Below are 25,441 nucleotides of genomic sequence, written 5' to 3'. Positions count from 1 at the left end.
CCCGTAAATGAGGACAACAGGAGGGTTAAAGTCAGAACATAAACATCACAACACCCCTGGCTTCTTGGCTTTATCTCAACCCTGAGCTGAGCTGTTCTCCTTGCTCTGACCCTACAAATAAACACTGCAAACTGAGGTCAGTCGTGTCCTACTGGAGAAGCAGAGCCCACCTCTTCTTCAGGCTTCTCCTCTTTGCTGGCTGCAGGCGGGTCCTCGGTCACACTCAGCTGGGTGGTCACAGCGGCCGGGTTCTTGCGGCGGATAGATCCACGGGATGAATCAGTGATGCTCTGGATCTGTGGCGACAGAGAATGAAGTGATCTTTTTTGTTTTAAAGACAAACATTTGACAAGAAGCACTGCAGTTCCTGAATAAGGATTTACATTTACTTCCTGTATATTACTGCCACGACTCACAGAGAGCAAAAGTGAAGTGATTGCACTAGTTTTAGATTTATTGACCCAGAGAATCGGGCAATCTTTTAGCTCAACAAGCAGCTTGGTGGAGGGAATGACAGTATAATACCCACAGCGATATCTTTTACTTTCTCAGTCTGTCAAAACATCATCATGCTGTCATACACAAAAGCAAAGCAGTTGTTTTTGTGGCTGCAGTCAGCCCAGACAGAGAGGATAAATATGGTGTCCTGCTGCTCTAATTTAACTGTAGAAATGCGTTTGTCCAGAGGGCTTTGTGTGTCACGTTAAGTCAAGTCAAGTCAATCCCAGCCAGGCCATGCCAAGTCGCCCTGTCAAGTCCTGTCATGCTTATGAGTGCATCTTTGAATGCATTTCAAAACAAAACTTTGACATAAACAAACTTCCTTACCTCTCTCTCACGCTCATTCTTAGTCAGGTTGATCTGCTTAAGCATCTGCGACCGTTGTTCCATCACCAGGGTCTTCTCGTAAGTGTAGGCCGAGATGTCGCTGTCATGCTGAGAGCAAAAAGACATTTTTTTAAAAATTCATTTGGGTTTTCCTCGTATATTCTCTTGTGTAGCGCTGTCTTCTCTGACTCCTCCGCTGACACCATGACACAGATGCAGTCACCAGTGGCTCCGTTCCCTCTAACAAGGACAAGTTTCATCCGGGGAGGTTAGGAGCTGAGGTGTTCTCCATACAGACCGGCTTATACTACAGTCTGACGCTTTCTGACAGCCTCTCCTCAAAGACATTCGAAAGCGACAAAAGTAATTTGGTTAGGATTGAAAAATTAGCTCGAGAAATGTAATTAAATTCCTGCCTCCTTTCTCTGCACACCTGGTCACTCTCCTCAAGCAGCGCACATGAAAGTTTAATGTGGACTTTGGAAAGTCAACAAAAATCAGATGTAGCTGCCCATTTACAGCACTGCAGAGAGTGTAGGGGAAGGAGGCTTTAATCGCTGCCTGACCTTCCAACTAGAACTCTGAATGAAGCATACTGACGCCATAACGCCGTCTTTCATGCTGTTGCGCGAATAATTTAGAGGGGTTCAGCAGAGCAATGATCACAGCAGTCGTGCCTCCTCATCGCCTCCCTGCATGTTCGCTGGAACAACTGGCCAAGCTTGAGGCAAAGCTAGATTTTCTAATTACATATCCAGCTGAGTAGCACTGAGCTTTACGTGCTTATGAATGTACTTTTATAGGGTGTATAGTTTTGCTCATTTAATTGTGATTGCAGATATATATTATTTTTAAAAATCAGCCTGGCCTTGAGAAATCTCACCATTTCTACGACTTCCACCATGGCGTCGATACGGAGGTGATAGAGGAACGTGGTCAGGTCCTTCTTCATCTGGATGCTGTTGTCGTCCATCTGGGCCACAGTGAAGATGCGCATCTTGCACTTCCTCCAAACCTGAAGAGCAAAAACAGAATTTATATCATTCCGTTATTGTTCCCGCTAAGAAATGTATCATTAGCGAGTTGACATTGGTAAGCCTGATCTGCCTGTTTAAACCTGTGGAAACTCACCAGAAAGTTTCACCAATGTCAACTAGGAACGTCCCGAGCCTGATCCTGAGATCGGCTTTAGGGCAGGTCAAGTAAATGTTAGCTGATCATATCGACAAGAACCTAAAATCAATCCCTTTGTTTGTGTGTGTTGTAAATCTGTTTAATATGCACAGCAAGAACATTCAAAATCAGATTTATTGACAATATACAATCAGCACACCTCAAACTGCTCATGGCCTCATACTGTCGGCAAGTCGCAAATAACATGCCACTGTGGTAAAGATCCTACCTGACGGCAACTTGAAATAATTGATGTGCACTGGCTGGAGGTCATAAAGTGTCACAGCAGACTTTGTCATGCAGACTAAACCTCCACAATGATGTCTGCTTGCCTCTTCTGGTTGCTACAACAACTAGACAAGCCCCCAGTAGAGGGCAGAACCACGCCCATGCATGATACTCTGTATCAATTTTGATCATCCTACGTATATCCCTCCCTACTTGATCTGCTGACCTCTAACTCCACAACTGAGCAGGGGACCTTAGACTGATCTTCAGTGCCAAGTTTGATCATCCTGACTTCAGCGGTTGCAGAGATATCGGACCGGACATACACACATACATACTTACCCAGTCAGATACCGAAGCGAATGCAGTAACCCCACTAACGTACGTCACGTGTGGTTAATAAACACTAAAAGACTCCACCTAGTGGGACAACCAGGTACTACAGCTAATCTACAATACTTAAAGCATGCATTACCTGCTATTATATTCTCAGATATTGGCAGATACTAAATATTAAAGGACTTAAATCAGATTGGGGCATAAAAAAGACATCGTAATGTCAACATTTCTGAGCTGCATCTCAGAGTATGTATTAATATATTCTGTCTAAACATTGGATCTGATAGTGGGAATCTGCACCGTACCTCACAGTTTACCCGCTTACACTGCATAAGTAATAAACACCTGTTTTACCTTTTCTTTTTCTTGTAGAAGCAACTGTTGAACAGTACCTTGTGCTGGCGGAGAAGGAAGGGCAGCAGCATCAGCATGCCTCCATCATGGACGATCCACCACACGTCAATGTGGCCCTCAGTGAAGCGTTCGCCATTGGATGGGAAGGCCGAGATGTTCTTGGGGACCAGCAGAGCCAGGTGAGCCGCCGTGGTTTCTCTGACCAACTCTGCAAATCAGAAGGAAAGAAACAAAGAGGTGATGAACTGTTTTCATTACAGAAACTGCCACTGAAGGCTTTAAGGCGTTTTGGATTTAGCTTTGAATGCAGAATGATTATTATTATTATTATTATAAGCAATATAAGTGTGTTTCTCTTCAACAGAGCTTTTAGAACTGGTTAATCATTTCTCAGCAAAGCCGTTTCTGCTTGTATATACTCCTCCTTGTCTTTCATGGTGTCTACTGTGTTACCAGGGAGATTTCTACAGACTACTTCCCCTCAACAGAGAGGTTAAGTAGCAGGATGAGCCACTCCAAAGCTGGAGCTGGGAAGGATTTTGTCTTGCTGAGATGCTTCAGCTGGACATAAAGAGCTTCAGCTTGCAGTTTTTGGTTAAAGCGATCTCTCTCTGAGCGCTGTTCCACTAGTCTACCTGAACGCTTTGCCAAAGCTTTTAGGTTTTAGCCTTTTTGGTTGCAAATATCCGTTCATTGTCCCCTCAGTAACCCACCAATGAAGTTCCTCCAGGTCTGGTGCTCGTCCCCTTGCTTCCAGTTGCGTGGCCAGCTGACCAGTACAGCGTTGTGTTTCAGGCCTCCCAGCCCACTGGCCTGGAGCAGATGGGATGTAGCATCACGCAGGTTCGAAGACACAGTCACCTGACAGAAGCCCTTCACCTTCTCAGTCTCCATCAGTTTATGCAGCGCCTGAAAGACAGAAAAAAGAACGATAGTATAAAAACGATAATTCCTAAAATTCACATGATCACTGTATGTGTTTAAAAGAGCATCTTTACAGTGATATTTTTGGATTTGCAATATTTTTCACATACCCTTTTTCTAATTTAATCTAATTCATGTCAGTTGTCAGCTGCAGAGGAAATTTGGATTTGTGTCTGCAGGTAAGTCTCAAAGAAATAAAATCAAGAATCTATAATGACTCACACTGATAAAAAAATATGGAATAGAAATGAAAATGGATTTTACTGGCAGTAATGTAGGTGTTTGCATTGGCTATTGTAACATGAATTAGACATTTTGAGAGATTTATGGCCTTTTCTGGTGAAGTGACACATGATGCTGTGCAGTATAAACACGCTAGAGAATGAAAAGTGATAGCGACAGGTCTACCTGCTCTGCACGCTGCGCCTGTTCGTGGTTCTCCAGGAAGGTGCCCTCCAGAGCCGTTCCAACGATGGTGAGACCTTTGCCTGCCTTCAGCTGGTTGGTCAGAGACAGCAGACGGGGCTGCTCAATGTTTTGCTCGGCATCTGTATTAACCAGCACCAGCAGCTGTGGCCTGAAGAGAGGAGAGGACGGGAAAATACAGGGCAGAAAAAAGCAAAAGAAGACAAGTAAGGAGAACAGCAGCGAGGAAAGCGAGGAAAGGTCAAAGCCTAGAAAAAAGAAACGGCCGAGTCGGACAAGCAAAAGTCCTTGTTGGGAAAGACAGATAGAAAAAAATGAAGTGTTAATATAAAGTCACAACACTTGTGATGCTTGACAGCTGTGACAGGGAGCATCACATTGTCTAAGAACAGCTGACCATGTACGAACATGCTGTTAACTTCTGCGTTAACTGGAATCAGGATAAAACGTGTGTGTGTGTGTGTCATACCTCCAGTTCTTGGTGTGTGGAGGGCCTTCCTCCAGCCGCATCAGAGCATAACGTGCGGCGCTCAGAGACAGACCTCGTATCCCATCACCCCACTCTTTCTCCGCTCTGTGACGCAGACAAGCGCCAGTCAATATTTGTCAGTCAAAAGCTGAACAATAATTCTGCAGCTTCATTCTACATTTAGAAATTGACAATGATACAGTCACCCCGCTGAAACAAATCCAATTTTAGACGACAGCTCGACATAATGCAACGTGATTAAAGTTTAGGCATCACTGGTAAACGTCACTCAGCACTTCAATGCATGACTCTTTACTCCTCCATTACAGGCCCACCAGGCACAGACCCAGGGGACCATAGGGGTCACAGGGCCCCTGTGATAGAGCCTTTGTTTAAGTGACAGTAATGTTATTGGTGGAAAGTCACAGAGCACACACAAAAGTAGGGATGTGCTCATCACACTTTTTGCTCCCAGTCCTTACCAGAGTCAGTTAATATGAAATATCGTCCAAACAAATACAACCTAAAATGCATTTTCGCATTTTTTTTCCTCTTTATATTACACCTGCGCCAGAAATGAACGCTGATAAAACGAGAAACAAATCGCAATCAGTGGAACTACAACCAAAAACAGCTTTAAATAATAAAAATGACCAGCGCTGATGATATGCAAACATCACACTCTTAAAAGACAAACTGCAGCACACAAGCCGGTTACAAGCAGTCAGCGAGTCCACTCCCTCCCGGGGCTGCGCTGAAAACTTACCCTGCAAACTCAATATACTTGTAGATGGAGCCAGCAATTACCATGGCGACAAGGGCGTAATACCAGGAGCAGAGGAACATTAAAGTGAGACACAAGCTCATCCCCAGGAAGGACAGGGCCCTGTAGAGACGGACAGAGAGATAAGCAGAGGCAGAAAGAGGCACATTTAAAAATAGAAGCATGATTTATAATGCAAACATTCAGCTTCTTCTTTTCTCTGCAGCTGCTGAACTGACCAGTGGTAGAACTTGAAGCGGGGCCTCCAGTTCGGAGTCCGCAGCAGCGTCTGGAGGGCACAGGCCAGATTCACAAACATGTAGCACATGAGGAAGAACCTGCAGGAGACACACACACAGACACTCAGTTTGAAACATCTTCTTATGCAGCACCAGGTGAAATTTAAGAGGTGGATGATATTCACTGCTATTTCTATGCAAAGCAGAAAAAAATGGTCTGTCCTTTTGTGTGATGAGATAAATCCTGAGCATAAAAAAAAAAATCTGGCATTTGCATCATTTAAAAAATAGCAGGGGACTGGCTGCTCTGAAATCTCCCACTGCTGGTTTTTAAAAATGCCAATAAATTAGAGTGTCTGTTTCAGTTCTCACATGGAGAGGATGGGAGCCACTGCATCCAGGGAGGCGATGAGGATGCCGCTCTCGCAGATACACGCCGTCAGCAGGAGGGACCATGTGGGCTCTCCATTGGCCTTTCCATGGCCAAAGATCTGCGGGACCAACACAGAAAAGACATTACTGCTGCTACTTTAACATGAGCGCTATTTGCCATGTCTCCCAGTGTGTGAAGTCATCAGATTATGATTTAAAAAGTAAGACAAACGGACCCGAAGTGCGGGCACGATGCCGTCCTTGGCGATGGCCTGCAGGAGACGAGGAGCTCCTGTCAAGCTCTGGAGGCCAGCGCCGCAGGTGGAGAAGAAGGAGCCAATCACAATCACCCACGGCGACGGCCAAGCCAGCGTGCCAATCACCAAGTTCCCGTGGACACCTTCTCCGAACCTGTAGGAGGTTTACAGAGCGACTTGTTTAGTGGATGATTATTTATATTTACGTTTAGTGTGATGCTAATTGCAAGCACATTATGAAATAAATAATCTGTCATTTTAACCCTCGTGTCGTCCTGTGGGTCTTTGACCCGCTTTAAAGTTTGAAAATGTGGAAAAAAAAAATATTTTCACAGTGTAAATTCTGATGTCCATATTTTCAACATTTTTGGGAAATCTTTGAACATTTTTTTGGTGGAAAAAAGAAAAGTTGAAAATGTTTCTTAAGAACATTCACAAAAAAAATTCAACCAGAATCCAGTGAAATTTGCTGGATTTTGGTTGATTTTTTTTGTAAATATTCTTATAGAAAATATTAGGAGTTTTACTGATATATATGTAATCACTTTAGATATTTTTAGAATTTTTTTGAAGATTTTTACACATTTTTTGAAAATATTTACAAGAATTTTCTTGCTCAATTTGGGGGATTTTTTTGAAAATAAAACTTTTAAGGGAAACCTTTCAGGAATTATTGGAATTTTCTTCCTGAAAGCTTTGGAAATTTTTAGAAATTTGGGGGATATATATGTATATATGTAAGGAAAGAGACAAGAAAAAAACAGAGGGAGTTAGCACTTCTCCTGCAACTTGATAGCAACACCTTTGACCAATCGCACTTGAAGCACTTTTTGCACTTACTAAAGGTTTTTCCTTATGTCTGAATTCTTGCTTGTACGTCGCTTTGGACAAAAGCGTCTGCTAAATGAAATTGCAGAATTGTAGAATATTTTTTGGTGCCGTAAATGAGGACAACAGGAGGGTTAAGAGATGCCTCGACGAGTCACAGATGGACTTACTTGTCCCTGAGGACCACTCCCTCGATGCAGGCACCAAACAGAATCACACTGGACATGTCTGAGCAGTTGTGGATCAGGAAAGTTATTTCACAGAGCACAGTGGATATTTGTTACTTGTTTAGCCAGTTTGTATATTTTATGAGCAGTGATTGACAGGAGTCCATGACAAAATCATAAACCTTTCCTTCTGAAGATGCATTTAAATATTTGATGAACCAATTAACTATGTTTACTGCAAAGAGACAATAATCGATTTTGTACAGAGTAATATCTCAGAGATCAGTGACACTGTAACTAATATCCTTCAGCTTTATTAACTTGTGATTGCATAGGCAGCCCAATGATGCGATTAGAAGTCCTAATCAAATTTGTGTAGGCCCCGAGCTGATTACTGCGAGAAACACTGGACGGCATTCAAGACGGCTGCCTCAGTGGCACAGACATGCAGTATTACCAGCCTTTTATGTTGAAGCACATATAGCAGCCATCTGGTCAATAATTTTACAGCCAGAGAAAAAAATTCTTTCACTAAAACATGAATACGATCTTTACTTAGAAAGATATCACCACCGGCACATAACTAATTCAGAAGCCATTTCACCGCCGTTTAAAAAAGGGCAAACGGCATTTCCTATGAATGATACCGTCATGCTTTGTTTGGACTGATCGGTCCAAGCAGTTGTGGCTTTTCAGAATATTAAATATTGACCTTTAATTATGAGGCTCCCTACAGGCCAATCAGCGAGTTTTTGCTGCTGCAGCAGAGCAAAGACCTTCAGTGCATCATTGCTTCAAATCCTGCCAAAACTGGACTGGTGGCCTGACATATCAGCACTGGGCTTAAAATACCGTTTGAGTGAGATCTTGGTGCGACTTACACAGGCTACAAACAAGGTCATAATTAGGGTTTTTGTGACATCAATCATGAGCAGATTAGTTTTAAATGTGTGCACTTGACCTTCACTTACAGTGTTCTTCATAATCTCATGTCAGCAGATCATTTGGAAATATCTCTAAAAATTCATTATCCCCAAATGTAGGTCTGAAGTATAATTAAAAACGGACTACTTTAAATATTTAAACAGTCAGAGAGACTATTCTTTTTTAAAGCAGGTGTTTGCAGTGCCCCCTGCTGTCCTGCAGAGGGCAGTAGTGAGAGGATACAGACAGTGGAGGTGGTGGTGATGGCTGCAATGGTTCCAATGGGGATGGACTTCTGGGCGTCACGCAGGTCTCCAGAGCGGTTGGATCCAGCCATGATCCCTGAGGAGAGGGTCGACAAGCAGACACGATCAGATCATGAGCAGAGATTCACACACGGAAACACGGGGTGTCTGCTGCTCCTTAAACTGCTAACAATGAAATCACTCTCAGTTTGTAAAATCAGACGAAAAATTTCCCTGCTGCGGGATAAATAAAGGTTCTTTCTATCTATCTATCTATCTATCTATCTATCTATCTATTCATCCATCCATCCATGAAGACCGTTAAGGTTTTCACCTGTCACAGACGGGAAGTAGATGCCAACCAGCAGCGTGAAGAAGCTGGTGATGTCGGCCAACACGTAGCGGTTGGAGTTGGTCAGAGGGTCGTCCTGGTCCATCGCTGACTCCATGTTTTTCCTGGCAATCAGGTCCCCCTTCTCGTAGTAGTTCCCAAACAGGTTCTCTGGATACGCAAGAACAGCGTAGAGTCAGGTGAATCACTCACACAGAGAGAAACGTGTAGAACATGTTCTTGTTCCACATTGCCATCTTAGCTACATGTTTCAACTGTGAAGTGAGTCTATGATTAGCATAAAGAGTGCTGTGTAGGTCTTCAGCTATCCAGTTATCAGCCTGTAGCTATTTTTACATAATTAATTTGATGCTAGGGGCTGCACAGAAGATCCCCGGTTCACATCCCGGTGTGGGTCTGGGATCTTCCTGCATGGAGTTTGCATGTTCTCCCTGCGTGGGTTTTCTCCGGTTTCCTCCCACAGTCCAAAAACATGCTGAGGTTAACTGTCCATAGATGTGAATGTGAGTGTGACTGTTTGACTCTATGTGTAGCCTTGTGATAGACTAATGAGGATTAGGCGGTGTATAGACAATGGATGGATGGACAGTTTGATGCTATTACATTAGTCTTATACAAAGCGCAAATAAATGCTTTCTGAGAGTTGCTTTGTAGTGATTCTGATGTTCACAAATCTATGAGGACGAGGCTCAAGTTCAAATATGGGGAACATGCACGTTGTCTTCCACCAAAAGATAAAACAACACGACTTTTCTGGGATTTCAAAGAACAGAAAACATGCCACTGAGGTACATAGATGTATAGCAAACAGCTAGCTAACAATGTAGCATCAGAGCACAGGAGTGATGGTTGCTAGAATAGTCATTTAGCACATTAACAAAATGTCTAGACTGGATTTCTGATCCATTTAACACTCGTGTTGTCCTGACCAAAAAAATGTTGTTGCCTTGTCTGAAAAAAGTCCAAAAATTCAGAAAAAGATTCTGCAAATTTCTAAAAAATTTGCTAAATCTTCAGGAAGAAAATTCCTGAAAAGTTTCCCTCAAAAGTTTTATTTTTTAAAATAAAAAATCCCCAAATTTGACAGTGAAATTCACTGGATTTTTGTAGATTTTTTTTCAGAATGTTCTTAAACACTTTTTAAATTAGTTTTTTTTTTCACCAAAAAATGTTCAAAAAGATCCTAAAAAAATTTTGAAAATGTGGAAGTTTTCACTGTGAAAATATGCATTTTTTTCCCCCACATTTTTAAAACTGTAAAATGGGTTAATTTGACCCGCAGGGCTCGATTTAGACGGTCGCCAGGTCGTAGCGAGCTCCGGGAATGATAGGAGGTTGATGACATCATACAAAGTGGCTGCCTCCATGAAGAAAACATGATACGCGGTTCAGCTCGATCGAGCGCTCGATTTGGACGGTCGCCGGGTCGCCATTTGCGACTAAAAACGTCACAAATGGAGATCTGGCGACCACAGGACAACATGAGGGTTAATGTTATTTCCATCGAAAAAAATGCTTTTCTTTTAAAAATAAAGACATTTTGAAGTGAAGCCAAACTTTTGAACAGTGCTGTACATTTTTTTTGTAGCAAGATATTTTGAGAGTGAAACGGAACAGAAAAATTATGTTTAATCAACAGAAAGCGAACATTTAATATCAAATTTAAGACATATATAATGTATCAAAAACAATTATAACTTGAAAATGCATCATCACTGGAGCAGCCGGTCAGTTTTAAAAGTGTCTCATGAACTGTGACATTAAAAGGTCCATTTTACTGATTGATGCCAGTAAAGGAGAGAGTTCCTTTAGTGGGCACCATGGTAACCATGGGCTCAGACTTTCACATGTGAATCCTTAATGCTATTAAACACCAGAGTGAAACAGGGTGAAGTTAGCTCTGGGCTTTCTGTAGCCTGGAGTTTCAGTGAGCCCAGGGCTAAGAAATGCAAATGCTTCTGCTACTTTCTCCTGCTGTGTCTTTGTGAAACTAAATCTTTATCTGAATTTCCTGGAAAGACTTTCACCAAAGGAGGAGGTTTAGTCTTGCAGCATCTACTCACATGTACAGTAGGTGGAGTGACAAACAGTGACGGCATAGTCAGAGCAGATGCTTTTTTCCATGTGAGAAAAAGTGAGAATTGCACCTCTTCAAATGCAACCCGACATAATGAACTACTGAGGCAACTGTTGCGAAATGACAGAAATCGTAACACTGTGAAAATGGAGCTTCATTGTGCGGCATTATGCTTACATTTGCTTTTTATATGCAAGACATGAAAACACATTCTAATGCAATTTAACAAACTAACAGCCAAAAACTTAATTGACAGCTTTCCTTAATAACTTCATTAGTCCCTTTTTTACTGTTAATCCTCTCTCTGCCCTTTCCCTGAAAAACAAATCTGCAGCACGAGTGCATACTGGAGATATTTCTGCTTCCCCGTTTAGAAAAGACATTTGAGCTCCACGTGACGGATGATAAAGTTGCTTTAAGACAATGACGGTGCGTTAAATATTTTTAGGAGAGAATCCCAGCGCCACCAGTGAATTCTCAGTGACTCAGCAGAACAACAAAAACAAGAGACAGCATTTCTGCGCTCACTGTACCAAAGCGAGGCACCGGCAGAAATAAGGGTGAACCAACCTGCCAGGATTCCACTGGTGACCCCGGGGATGCCCTGGATCTGAGTCACGTTGTTGGCAGCAAAGTATTTGTCGCAGGTAGCGTTGAGGAGAGGCGAATCACAGAACATGCTCCACAGCTGGGTGGTGACTGTCCCGTTAGCCGTTTCAATGGTCTTGGCGCAGACATCAAAAGTCTTCCACACCAAAGTGCGGTTCCCCAAGACGCACACCCTGGAGGAAAGAAAGGCAGAAAGAACGTGTTCGGGCGTAAGCTTGTTTTGTAAAGATTAGTAATATTAAAACACAAAATGCCACATTCTGCCTGGAGTTGGTTGCAATGATCAGTTTGGTAACTTGGGATGCAACAGGTGTAAAAAGTAACTGAAGTGATTTAGCAGGATTAAAAACGGCCTCCAACAGCACCGGCTCCTCAGACGATATTCATTTAGAGCAGGGCTGTCAAACATCCAATCCGGCCCATGGGACGACTTTAAAGTGTAAAAATCACAGCGATGACATTAACTGCAAATTGTACATTTGTAAAATTATTAATGTTAAATAATTCCTAGACCATGACAAGTTGTTTTGATCCTAAAGTAAAACACTAGATTGTTCTTTGTCATTTGTGTCCCCTTTTTGTAATATTTTGTCTTGTTTTTGTTGTCTCATTTCTTGTCATTTTGTTTCTTATTTTTGCCATTTTGTGTTTCCTGTTTGTCTCACTTGTGTTTTCTGTCATATTTTTGTCACTTTGTGTTTCATTTTATTCGCCGTTTTGTGTCTTTTGTCATTGTGTTTTTTTGTCTCACTTGTGTTGTTTATCCCTTTTTTGTCGCTTTGTAACAATTTTGTTTCATTTTTTGTTTTGTTTCATGTTGTTTGTCTTATTTTTTATCATTTTGTTTCTCATTTTCATAATTTTTTTGTTGTTTTTTGTCTTTTTTGTCTGACTTTTGTCCTTTGTCTCATGTTTTTGTCATTTGTGTCTCATTTTTGTAATTTGTTTTCTCGTTTTTGTCTTTTTGGTCTGAAATTTATCTCATCTTTTTGTTTTGCTTCTCGTTATTGTTGTTTTGTGTATCCTTCTTCCCCCCACTTGAGTTGTTTGTCTATTTGTCGTTTTGTTTCTCCCTTTTGTTATTTTTTGTCTCGTTTGTGTAGATTCTTGTCTTGTTTTTGTTGCCTGTCCATTTTTTTGTCGATTTGTAACTTTTTTTGGCAAATTTTTGTCTCTTTTGTTTCGTTTCCTGTCGTTTGTTTCATTTTTTGTCATTTTGTTTCTCGCTTTTGTCATTTTGTGTCTTGTTTTTGTCGTTTTGCAGGGTTTTTTGTAATATTTTTGTCTTGTTTTTGTTGATTTTTTCATTTTGATCATAAAATAAAATACTATGTTGTTCGGTTCCAGATAGCTGTGACTAAATGTTGTGTGTCTTTGTAGACATTCTGATCTGCAGGCTGTAATGTGTAAATGATAAACTGAGGCTTAATGTTGTTGAAATCAAACTTATTTTTCTTTAGAAATTTCAGGTTGTTCATGATGTTTTGCATAAAACATAATTCTTCAAATGTGAATATTTTCAGAATGTACTTCTTTGCATTAAAACAAAAGGAAATATTAGGAGTTGTGGTTATTTATAGGCTACCATGCTGTGATTTTACTGGTCCGGCTCACTGAATGTGTACCTGAACTAGAATGAATTTGACACCCCCAATTTAGAGATTGATGATAGCAGAAACACATCTGGACGTCGGGGTTAAAAACCTGCTAAAGTGTGTTGAACAATGTTTTATGTAACTGCTGATCCATCAGCATCTTAATCCTTATATTTCAGTGTGAAGTGGACCAGAAATGCAAACCAGTGCCATGATCTTGTCGGCTTAATTTAGCTCAGTTTTAAAGTCTTTGGACGGGCAAATCACAACACTGATGCCAGTCAGGATGTATTAGCGGCTATATTTGGGCAAAATCTGAACAGGGGTGGAAGCAAGCCAGCAGGAACAGCAGTCTATCACAATAATTGATTAAAAACTATTACTTGGAAAGTTAAACATACAGTTAAGAGTTGACCTAGAATCCATGAATTGATTTTTGTGATGTCGTGACACGCTCTGCAAACCGAGCATGTGTTTCTGTGTTTGCTTTCCTTCCTTATCTTACACCACATGGGTTTTACATGTGCTGAGATGTGCGGTGTGTCTGGTCGTGTTCATCAGCTCCTCCTACATTCTGCTGGATTGCGTTGCTGCTTACGGGAAGTCGGGAGGCTCGACGCCGGTCTTGATGACGCCGGCGTAGACCGCCAGGATGGAGAGAATGACGCAGGCCAGAAACACCAGGGCCAGTTTGTTCACGTACTTCACGCCGACAAACACCACGGTTGCCATGGAGGTCAACAGGATGGTCCCGTAAACACGCATGTTGTTCAGCAGGGCGGCCTCGGCCTCGGCACCCTCCAGGCCCTCCAGGGGAAAGATGGCCGCTTTGGGTACTATGTAGATCTGAAGCAGAGAGATTGAAGTAATATTACTGTTTTACCCCTCTGTATCCAGGGAAATCTCACCTGCATTCTTCTCATAAAGGTTCCATACAATCTCGTTGTTGCTCAGGGGCATCCTGGTGGTAGCTGATCAGGGGGTGTGAGCGTTACTCATCCTCACTTTACCTGGCCTGTCTGGGGATTCGACTGTGGGTCACAAACCTGCCTCTCTAGCTCACTGTTTACTGCAGAATTTAATATAAAAAAGAGAAGATGCATAATAAAGGAGGTGAGAAAGGAAGAGAGAGATGAGGTGGGTGAGGAGGGCAACTGTGTGAGGTGTGAAAACGTGTGACGCTCACATTAACCGTCCTCTACCGGAGCTTGAAGCAGCGCTTATAACACTGGCTGCTATTTTAACCCAGCTTAATTAAAGAACCCAAGCATGGTATTAATATTTGAAATTAACTGCCATTACGTTCACTTTTACTACGGGTCGATCTAAGAATAGTCCCATCATATATAAAACAGTAAACCCCTAATTAGCCTGTCAGTGTCTGTCATCAGCTTTAGATGATTCATGGCGGAGCTGTTACATAACCATGGGGATTTCTTTGTTGTTTTTTTTTAACATTGTCACTTCGCTTCCACCCCAAAATGTTTTAATCACCATGAAGAGCAACGAGAGAAGCGAGAGGAACGAGCTGGAAGTGGAGGCTGACTCCGGCCCTTTGGCTGATCCGATGCTAAGAACAGCGTATCACCAGGCAAACAAATCTCCTGCTTCACTGTGAACTGTTCATGCTTCCTAAAATAGCAGCATCAGTTTGTGTTCTTGGCTTGGGTGGAAGGATGAAACATATTCAAATCAGCCTTCTCCGGATCCACTCCTTACAATTCTGCAGGGATTGTTATTTTACAATGGAAACTAAGCCAGCTTTGACCCAGAAGACAGAATTAACCTCCAGGCATGATCAAACTCTGCATATCCATTAGAGGCATCCAGTGAGAGAATAATGAAAAAAAATAAAACACACACACACACTTGTATGTTGATATCAGTAGACCAAAATGATGAGAGCTGTTTCAAGGAATGGGCTTGTTACTCCGCCAGTGTCTTGATCTCTCACTAATGCAGCATTTGCATAATTACCCAATACTCCATGCAGCATGGGGGACTGCAGTGGAAGAAGTGTGGTATAAAAGGCAGAGGAGGAGGAGGAGGATGAAGATGAAAGATCCCCTCATTTCATCAACTGTTCAAAATTCACGTTGAAGAACATATAGTGGGACAAAAAAAAAAGCTTCAAAGCACAGCGAGTCCACTTCCACAAACACATGTAGCACCGCTAAGTTTCATTTATTTGGAGGGGAATATCGTGAACTCTTCCCAGATTAGATTTTACTGGTCTGGAAAAAGCAGCACGTTTCCTTCTACGCTCAGACCACACACTGAGGGGTTTGTTTTTTCTTTTCTTTTTTGCTGATTGCAGACCTAGTGTTCACTGACAGCTGTTTTTCTTGATTAGAAAAATCGAGCCAATCAGAGCTTTTGTAGGCGGGATTAAAAATAAGGGGATCATCTTCCTGCTGCCGAGCAACAAAAATAGTGACGAGCCTGGATGGCATGAAACAACGGATAGGGGTTGTTATAGAAACGCTGCTGCAGAAATAACTGTAAGTGAGCATATGCCTGCGATTGTCATGAGAAAAATTACAGGAAAATACACTCCTGCTTCAGATAATAAGAGGACTGACAGCAGCTACACTTAGCATGCCGGTTTAGCTTAACATGAAGTCGAGAATTAAGGGAAAACTGTAAATCTGCACACCTCCAAAGCTCACTAATTCATTCATTCAGCTAGGACTGATGATTGTTTTCACTTATCTGTTGATTATTTTCTGGAGTAACTGATTAGTTGCTCAGATGACACCCTTAAACATAATATTTTATCCACAACCCAAAGAGCTTGAGTTCACTGGCATAGAGGACACATTTAAAAAGTTTAAATCAAAGAAGTCAAACCAATTAATTGCTAATCAAAATAGATGTTGATTATTGTAACACTTAAAACTAATTGATTAAGAACTAATTGTTGCAGCTCTACTTTAAACCTCATCTGTGTCTTTCCAAATCCATTTTTTAAATCTTCCATAAACAACAAACACACACATGGAATGGCGTCAATATTCTGACCGAACTCTTGACAAGAAAACGTGCTTCAAAGAACGCATTGTTCAAATGATAGATCTAAAAACTGCTCCCATTTTCATGTCTGCTAAGAATCATGTCAATGAGACTGGCATGTCTGTCAGTCTTCACAAAAACAAAACCCCACAAAAGAACAGACCGAACCGATGAATCCCTCAAAGAAAATGGCAAACACCGGCACAACGTCGGGCTGAATAATAAAGTGAAGAAAGATTTGTGTGATTTTTTTGTGGTAAATGGCCAGGTTGGTCTCCGTTACAAAAGGCATTTTAATGCTTTGGTAAAGAATCAAAGAACGAAAAAGAAGCCAAAGTCTCAGGAGGTATCAGTGATTGATTTTTGAATACCTCAGTGCTGCTTGGTTTTGTTTGGCTCCTTGCCTTTAATCACTGAACCATTTCCAGTACTGGCTCCATGTTTCCTTGAACCAGAGCAACACGATGCCAAAATCTTTTATGCATTAGCAAGATAATTTAATCTAAGGGGTCAAATTCTGCTCTTACTACTTCCTCATGAAGTCGTGGGTGTGATGGTGTCATCACCTTGACAGAACTGTCAAAGTGTGAGGTTTGAGAGTTTACTGCGGGGAAGGAAAAGCTGTGATTTCAGCGCTCGTCTTCCACCAACCTGGCAGCTCCCGTCATTTTCCATTTAGATCATCAGCAACACAGCGGATGAATTAGCCTAAAATGTCTGTCATTTTAAGTGAACTGCATTTTATAGAAGTATCTCTCCTTCACTCAAAACAGGAATTTCCCCAAATCTATCTATCCATCTATAGTCTATCCATCCATCTATCGTCTATGCATCCATCCATCCATCTATAGCCCATCCATCCATCTATAGCCTATCCATCCATCTATCGTCTATCTATCATCCATCCATCTATCGTCTATCTATCATCCATCCATCTATCGTCTATCTATCATCCATCCATCTATAGTCTATCTATCATCCATCCATCTATAGTCTATCTATCATCCATCCATCTATAGTCTATCTATCATCCATCCATCTATCGTCTATCTATCATCTATCCATCTATAGTCTATCTATCATCTATAGTCTATCCATCCATCTATCGTCTATGCATCCATCCATCCATCTATAGCCTATCTATCCATCTATCGTCTATCCATCCATCTATAGTCTATCCATCCATCCATCCATAGTCTATCCATCCATCTATAGTCTATCCATCCATCTATCGTCTATCCATCCATCTATAGTCTATCCATCCATCTATAGTCTATCCATCCATCCATCCATAGTCTATCCATCCATCTATCGTCTATCCATCCATCTATAGTCTATCCATCCATCCATCCATCCATCCATCCATCTGCCTGCACTGGAAAAAATGCCCCTCAAGGAACTTTTACCTTGAAATAAGTGAAAAAATAATCGGCCAATAGAGCAAATGAAAAATGGCTTGGTACGATTTCTGGAAAGAAGATATAATATTTAGAATACCGACATCTTAAAATTAGCTAGGAAAGTTATTTTAACTTATATTTTACCAGGATTGTCAGGCTTAGGTGTCTTAAAATAAGCCAGACATGCTCAAAAAATAGCAGTTTTTCACTCAAAAAAATCGATTTTTGCTTTCATGTAGCTTCCTAACTTGAGATGTATTAAACTTATTTTGAGTTTTCTTGTAAAATAAAACTCAAAACAAGATAATTTCAAGATATTTAAGATGCATTGTCTTAAAACAAGTCCCTCCATCTTGCTGAAATGTCTCTTGTTAAGTGAATTTATCTTAAATCAAGTGGGATGAGACATTTGGACTAAAAATAAGACAAATAGACTTGGTAAGATTTGGAGTTTTTGCAGTCTATCTATCTATCTATCTATCTATCTATAACATGCATTCAGAGATAAGCAATGCTCCTGCAGAGGGATGCGCCACTGTTTGATGAGTCATGTGACTATCTGAGCATTCACTGATTTGTTGGGACAGGCAGGGCTGACTTCACTTTTAACTGGTTGTGTCTGACTCGGGGCTCGCTGTTTTACACTAATACTTGCTCATTCAAATTACATTCCTCCGGATTCTATCTCTCTGTTAAAGTCGTCGACGGATCCTTTTTTTTTTTTTTAACAAAAAAGTGAAAGACAAAGGAGATACCCCGACGCTGACAAAAAAGAAAGCGAGCGGAGTCGGCAGAAACATCACTGGAGGATGTTTCTTACCAGGAGCAGCTCGATGGCCCCCAGGATGTACATGGCTCCAGCGTAGGTGGTTCCCAGATAGAAACAGATCCCCACCGCTCCACCAAACTCAGGGCCCAGAGAGCGGGATATCATGTAGTAGGAGCCTCCAGCTGCAAAATCAAAGGAAATGCTCAGAAGCATGTTTGAATGCAGGTATATCTGTGATTTTTCATCATTGTCAGAGAACAAAACACCTGTTGAATGCGTGAATCGACTGGTATCAGCAGAAAGGCGGACTCAAATCAAAGAGAAGCAGGCAAGTCCAAATTTGTGAAGCTGTGTTGAGTTAATAACAAAGAAAAGTCATCTGTAGATCAATAATGGAAAATGGTTTGTCAGATTTTCCTACTTTGCGTTAGTCATACTGCTTTCCAACAGTTCTTATCCTTGTGCCTCACTACAATACGTGTGTGTTTGTGAATAAGAGCGTGCAAATAAATTAAGTGAAGATAAATACATAGACCTTAATCAGCACTTAGCAGCAGCAAAGGCTGGCACCAGCTAAAACAGAGACAGTTAAAATTGGCATACAGTTCCACACCTCTCTACAAGCCTGTAATTTGCTCTGACCCCTGCTGCATGCACAGCAACTGGTGAGACGCAGGCCATCATTACTATGTAAGCTCACATTATAAAGTGCAGCTGCACCGCACGCGTCCATAAACACGTCTGCATGCACATTCTGAACATGCACATTCAGATCTCCATGGCGAGCATTTGGCTGAGGGTTTATTTTGTGTAAATAGTGTTGCGTGACGACAAGTTAAAGTGCACAAGATCCCAGACTAAAGCTTTTAATGTTTCTGGAGACATCAAGCTGCGCTGGGCGAAATGTGCCAAAAGCAATCAGGGAAAGGAGAAATTTAGAAGCGGACAGCCTCAAACAGTGATGACTGTGTGGTGCCGGCGTCTGCTCACCCACCTGGCACTACTCCATTGGTAGCGATGGCACTCATCGAGATGGCAGTCAGCATGGTCTGCACAGAGAGGGAGGGGGAAAGACAAGAGCAGGAGAAAATCAAATCATGTGAACCAGATTCTGCATACAATACGAATAAAAAGTGCTGATTGCTGAAGTTTCTTGTGTCTTCAGGGCTTGAAAAGTTATAAAACTATCAATTATGATCTTAAACTGTTGACATTGTATGGCGTGACAAAGTAAATGTAACTGACATCGAAGTAAAAGAAAAACAAAGATTCTCAGAAGTGGACGCATTAAATGTTTGTCTTGATGAAAAAGCGAAAGGAGCAGTTATGGGATTACCAAAGCTATTACAATTCACCCCGAGGGGGAATAAATGTGCGAACCATTTCATGGCAAAACAGTTATTAAGACATTTGGCTGAAAATTACAAATGTGAATGTAACAGTGGTGCACAAAGAAAAGTCTGCTTACTGTTTAGAACAAACAAGTGGACAGACCGACTGACTTTGCCTTTTCAAGAGCCACACCGCTAACACGACAAAAAAAAATACACTTTTTAAAATTATTTTTATTATTTTTTATTTTAATACACAGAACATACATTTATCATTTAATTTGTGTACATACTTTATATACATAATGCTGTCTTATCATCAAAACAAAAGAGAAAATAATAATAATAATAATAATAATAATAAATAAAGACATAAATAATAATAATAATAAAAAACTTAAGTAGATAACATAATAATAATAATAATAATAATTGTAATAATAGTAATAACAAAAATAAATAAATAAATAGATATATAATTAGAAATAAAATAATGAAAATATATATATATAAAAAAACTAAGAAATTATAATGACTAGAATAAAACACTGTTTAAATGTTGGGCTGCACAGTGGTTCAGTGGTTAGCACTGTTGCCTTGCAGCTAGAAGGTCAGTGCTTCATGTCCTGGCCTTCCTCGGACCTTTCTGCATGGAGTTTGCATGTTCCCCCTGTGCATGCCTGGGTTTTATTGGGTTCTCCGGCTTCCTCCAACAGTCCAAAAACATGCTGAGGGTAGCCCTATAAGGTGCAGTCAATTCCAGCCATTTTCAGTACAAAAAATTGCTAATATTTTATTTGTAAATAAAAATATGACGAGAAATACAGGGAATATTGGACGCGCATCAGCGAGGTGCACCTATTCGTGGATTTTATACCGACTTCAAGACATGTTTTGGACAAAATATTTTACTGGCTTGTTTCGTCTGGATGTCCAAGGTTGGATTATGGCCGTTTTTTGTGGAATATTTTCATCTGTGTGTAATAATGAACCCGGAAATGTGAGTCGCGCTGTGTACGTTGAAGCCGTGTATAGAAAACGGATGGATGGATATTTGTTGTTTGTCGGACAAATGTGTTTATATTACCCGCTGTGGTAATCACATCTGAAAGTGGTTTATACCGGCGGATTCATGAGAATCTAAGCTTTCCATCGGCGTATAGTGTTTGTATAATCGCGTTTGCAGCGTCGGTCAATTAAGCGAAATACTTTAGCGCATCTCAAAGCGGCCCGTATTCGGACCGCTGAACCTTAAATTGGTGATTCTAAATTGTCTGTAGGTGTGAATATGAGAGTGCTTGTTTGTCTCCATGTCTAGCCTTGTGATGGACTGGTGACCTGTCCATGGTGTCCCCTGTCTTCAACATAAGTCAGCTGGGATAGACTCCAACCCCTCATGACCCTACGGAGGATTAAGCGGTGTACAGATGATGGATGGATGCTTAAATGCTACGTCCTCCACCATTCAGTAAAAATCCCCTCCACTTTTTGTCATTTAACTGCTTTTAGAAGTGAACTCCTCATATTTCATTTCCTCTAAGTGATGTCCTTCATCCCAACATGTGTCCAACAAGAGTGTATGTGGGGACAACAACAATTTACAGCTGTGCTAAATGTTACAGCTGCCTGCTTGTTGATTAGATAAATAATAAGCCACAGGGCCTGTCAGCAGCTGTCAGAGCACATTCATACAGCCAGTGACAACTCTAATGCAACTCTGGCACTGAGTGGGAGGAAAAACAGCATAAGGAATGTAAGGGCACGCTACAGTGGAGCTCTCTGCTGCCTGCAACACAAACAGCCAGGCCTGCAGAGGAAGAGAGGGGCAGATGCATGCAATGAGTGGAAGAATGGGCCAGCAGAATAAAAAAATGACAAAGTGAGAAGAGGGAGAGAGATGGTGTGTTTGACAGTACAAAGACAGTATTAAGATTTCATTACTCTTTCAAACGCTATTGTTGAATCTTGAGTGTCTTTTTTTGCCTTTTTTTTTCCACTGTCTGCACATGAAAGACAAAGACAGAAAGAGAGGCAGGAGGAGGAGATGTGAGAGCAGGCTGGGAGAAATCAGCGCCCTTTCCTAAAACAGCTCCAACTATTTTACTGTTTTAACTTTGCTATAAATACCGCCTCACTGCTGTAATTATTTGATTCATTTTCCATCTTTTTATTCCATTACCTGCTAATGCATTTACTGTTAAAGTCTCCGTTTTAATATTCAGAACTGTATTTTAACTGATTCAGCCTCTGTCATTTAAGAAAGCTTTCACATTTGCAAAATGGTGCATTTACACAGCATTTTGTGTGTTGTGTTATTTTCCTCATAACCAGCCACACTGTGTTATCTATAATGAAAAAATCCCAGGTAAAATATGCACAACAACAACTGCTGCTATTTAAGGACGCACTGGAATCCCAAAATAACACTGATTGCGTAATAAATTTGTATTATTAGGTGATCAGAGATAATAATCCTTGTTCATTTTGTGCTGTTCTCGCTCTTCATTCCCTTGACATGAGAAAAATCGCATTACTGTTCTCATTTTCCACATTATTAACACTAATTCTGTTTAGGTGCCACCTGCAATACAAGAAAGTCTGTTGATTTCCAGCCACAGGACACCGCGCTGGTTATGTTCGACTGTCATTACATCCGTCTCTGTGAAGACCGTGATGTGGTTAGTGCCACCTGAGGGCCCTTTGGACTGAAGAGTGAGCGGGACTCTGCTCCTCTCTCTAATCTGGTCATAATGAGGCCACAAGCTTTCTCCCACCACAGCAGATAAGACAGTAATTGTTTAAGTGTTTTATCTGATGTGGGCAGCAGCCACGCAGAGGTAGTCAGTCGCATACCCAATCATCGAATCGCCACGCAACAAAACCCAGCAATGGAGTCATCCGACTCACACCGCTAGTACAGTCAAATTGGATTATGGTATTTATATAATCATCTACGTATATGTGACCAATTTGAAAAGATTTATGTATTTAGTGGGTTAGTACAATAGAAATTAAGTTTAGTTTGGACTGAATTAACAAAGAGTCGGCCAGAGTCAATGAACACTACTGTTCAAAGGTCTGGAGTCCCTTAGAAATGTCCAAATTTTTGAAAGAAGAGCAGTTTACACCCCCTGTCAAAAGTTTTAGGACGCTTTCTCATTCATTTGAATGAGAAAGCGTCCTAAAACTTTTGACAAGGGGTGTATTTTCAAAAAAAGACAACATTGAATTAATCAGAAATACAGTACAGACATTGCTAATGTAATAAATGACTATTCTAGCTGGAAACAGCTGATTTTTAATGGAATATCTCCATAGAGGTACAGAGGAACATTTCCAGCAACCATCACTCCTGTGTTCTAATGCTACACTGTGTTAGCTAATGGTGTTGAAAGGCTCATTGATGATTAGAAAACCCTTGTGCAGTTATGTTAGCACATGGATAAAAGTGGGAGTTTTCATGGAAAACATGGAATTGTCTGGGTGACTTTTCTATGGTAGTGTACAGTTCTGCAGGTATCAGACTCGATAATCAGCACTGCTCCCAACAGACCACACACACTTTATGACAGTTGGCAAACTGTCATGTCCAAATACACCTAAAAATGTGCGATTCATTTGTGTATATGTTTTTAAATTTGGCTTGTTAGTATACTTCTGTTCTTCAGTTTTCCTTATTTATAGTGTATATATCTTTTGTCTTTAATTTACAGAGGTCACTTTGCTGCTGTGACGTTGCAAATTTCCTCTTGTGGGGCTAATAAAGGATATTCCATTTTATTTATTATTCTAGTCATATGTAATGTAACAAACAGCATGTACTGGACAATGGTCATGTACTAAAAAGCTAAAGTAAAACATAGTATGATGAGCTATATTTGCATTTTCCAAACATATGCATCATGTAATAACACTGTACTAAATACTGAGCAAATGTCCAACCATAGATCTGATTCTACAAGCCCAACAACACGAGCACAGTGGTAAGGACATGATTAAAGTGTGTGTCTATCCACTGGAACATAAACTGCAAACATTAGCATGTCTTGCTAACGCAGCATTGCTTTTGATCACTACAAAACTACATTATTCTGATCTTACATGCATTTTCGTCCTCCTGTATGTGCTACAAGGTTTATCTGTAGTCTGCAAAACCCAACGCCGCTCCTTTACTTGACTGTTGTCTGCTTTGAGTGGCAGCTGGTGACGATGTTCTTCCTGACGCATGGAGCTTTAGTCTTTTAGCACAGTCTCATTTATGCAACCATCAAGTGTATATGAAAGATTTTTCAGCAGCTCTTTATTCCAAACGGCGCTCATGGAGGTATCTGTAATTATCTTGTTAAGTGGATAAAGCTATGTAAGTGTGGTAGTGACAGTTGTGATTTCAGCTGGCAATACCAGCAGTAGTTGGCAAGAAATGAGACGCCTGCTTTTGTCTACCTGTGTGTGTGAAATCAAGATCCCACTGTTTTGAAAAATGACTAAGAATTTGGAGCAGTAAATCTGCCGGTATTATCACTGTCAACGGCATCGTGTGCTGTGTGAGAACAGAAAGCTTGACAGACGTAAGAAGTAGAAACGAGTGAGGGCAAACAATTCTTCTCAGTCTGTCTGTTTTTTTAGTGATAACTGTCGCTACAAGACATGTTTGCGTGGAACAAACACGCTCCAGACACAGTAACAAACATGACGTGTTACAACTCAACCTTTTGTCTCCAGTCAGACTGATAATTTAACTCACATTCTCTGGTTAACTCCTGACGGTCCTTCTGTCATTTTGTTTTGACCGGAGCGCCACAAGTGACACACATCTAGCAGATGAGATTTTTCTTTGGTGAAATCCCATTTGGTCACTTCACATTTACTTTTAGCAGCGTCCTACTTTCGGTTCACATGACCCCGTGGGCGTCAGCGCAGACAGGGACGTTAACAGGCATCATCAATCAGCTGCTGTCAAAAACAGGAGACGGCTTTGACCGTCCTGTAAAGTTTGCAGAGGTGTCAGAAGGTGCTTGCTTCAAACGCAGAATCAAAAGTAGCTACAGGAGATCCAATGACGGAATTTGACACAGAAACGGTTCTATTACTTTCATTTTTTCCGGTTCAGGCGGTTGATGGCCAAAGAGCCCAACTGTGTCTCCTGATGCTCTCTCGTCTGAATCAGCAGCTGATTGGTGGACTGCCGCTAAAAGCAGCAGCGTTCTGCAGGATGAGCAGCATCTTTTTTCCCACTGACCCAGAGCCTGTGGCCTGTTTTATCGTCCCACTTTCAGGCGATGCAGGTAACCTAAAACTGTAATGGTTTGAGAGTTTGCGTGAGAGAATGTACTCTGTTTCCTGTACTCTGGTTCTTTCTCCATGAGAGCCTGGAGTCAGTGCCTCCAAACTCCCAAATACCCACAGGACCTCTGGCTTCTCAGCATGCCAGCAGACAACGTCAGATTACATCGCCTTGCCATCTGTCTCATCCACATGAGGTACAACAGCACACAGCTTACATATCAGACAAAGGGAACGTTTTCCTGCAAAGGCATTCTGAATGGCAGCAAAGCCTGAATAATTGCTAAGCCATCGTGATTACACACGAGCCCGAGGAATGTACTTGGAGAGAAAGCTAATTTTCATTTTTTAAAGAAAAGTCGGCAAGATGACACACTTCCACAGCGCAGAATTGCGAAGGACACTTTTGGTCTGTTCCTTCCCAAAGCTACAGACAAACTGATTTGGCCTTTAGTCGACCTCAGAGTTGAGCAGAAA

The 25,441-nt window shown here is 41.2% G+C and overlaps 1 protein-coding gene across 3 annotated transcripts in view; it reads right to left on the bottom strand.

The window, feature by feature from the left end:
- The window catches only part of LOC110958080 (solute carrier family 12 member 5-like), a 191,205-nt gene that overhangs the window by 10,435 nt on the left and 155,329 nt on the right, over positions 1–25,441 (bottom strand). For all 3 annotated transcript variants that reach the window (XM_051947897.1, XM_051947898.1, XM_051947899.1), the window contains exons 5-22: positions 19,345–19,399; positions 18,402–18,532; positions 13,768–14,015; positions 11,536–11,747; positions 8,871–9,038; positions 8,535–8,633; positions 7,371–7,428; positions 6,352–6,526; positions 6,116–6,234; positions 5,744–5,842; positions 5,508–5,627; positions 4,742–4,846; positions 4,255–4,423; positions 3,636–3,831; positions 2,961–3,130; positions 1,712–1,843; positions 829–936; positions 171–296 (exon numbers count right to left, since the gene is read on the bottom strand). In XM_051947897.1, the coding sequence (XP_051803857.1) occupies positions 171–296; positions 829–936; positions 1,712–1,843; positions 2,961–3,130; positions 3,636–3,831; positions 4,255–4,423; positions 4,742–4,846; positions 5,508–5,627; positions 5,744–5,842; positions 6,116–6,234; positions 6,352–6,526; positions 7,371–7,428; positions 8,535–8,633; positions 8,871–9,038; positions 11,536–11,747; positions 13,768–14,015; positions 18,402–18,532; positions 19,345–19,399 (2,490 nt within the window). The remainder of the gene's footprint in view (positions 1–170; positions 297–828; positions 937–1,711; positions 1,844–2,960; positions 3,131–3,635; positions 3,832–4,254; positions 4,424–4,741; positions 4,847–5,507; positions 5,628–5,743; positions 5,843–6,115; positions 6,235–6,351; positions 6,527–7,370; positions 7,429–8,534; positions 8,634–8,870; positions 9,039–11,535; positions 11,748–13,767; positions 14,016–18,401; positions 18,533–19,344; positions 19,400–25,441) is intronic.

Source organism: Acanthochromis polyacanthus, chromosome 5, assembly GCF_021347895.1.
Source record: "Acanthochromis polyacanthus isolate Apoly-LR-REF ecotype Palm Island chromosome 5, KAUST_Apoly_ChrSc, whole genome shotgun sequence".
In the NCBI taxonomy this organism is placed as follows: domain Eukaryota; kingdom Metazoa; phylum Chordata; class Actinopteri; family Pomacentridae; genus Acanthochromis; species Acanthochromis polyacanthus.
Note: the sequence above shows the minus strand (reverse complement) of the source record. Positions and strands in the feature narration are given on the sequence as shown.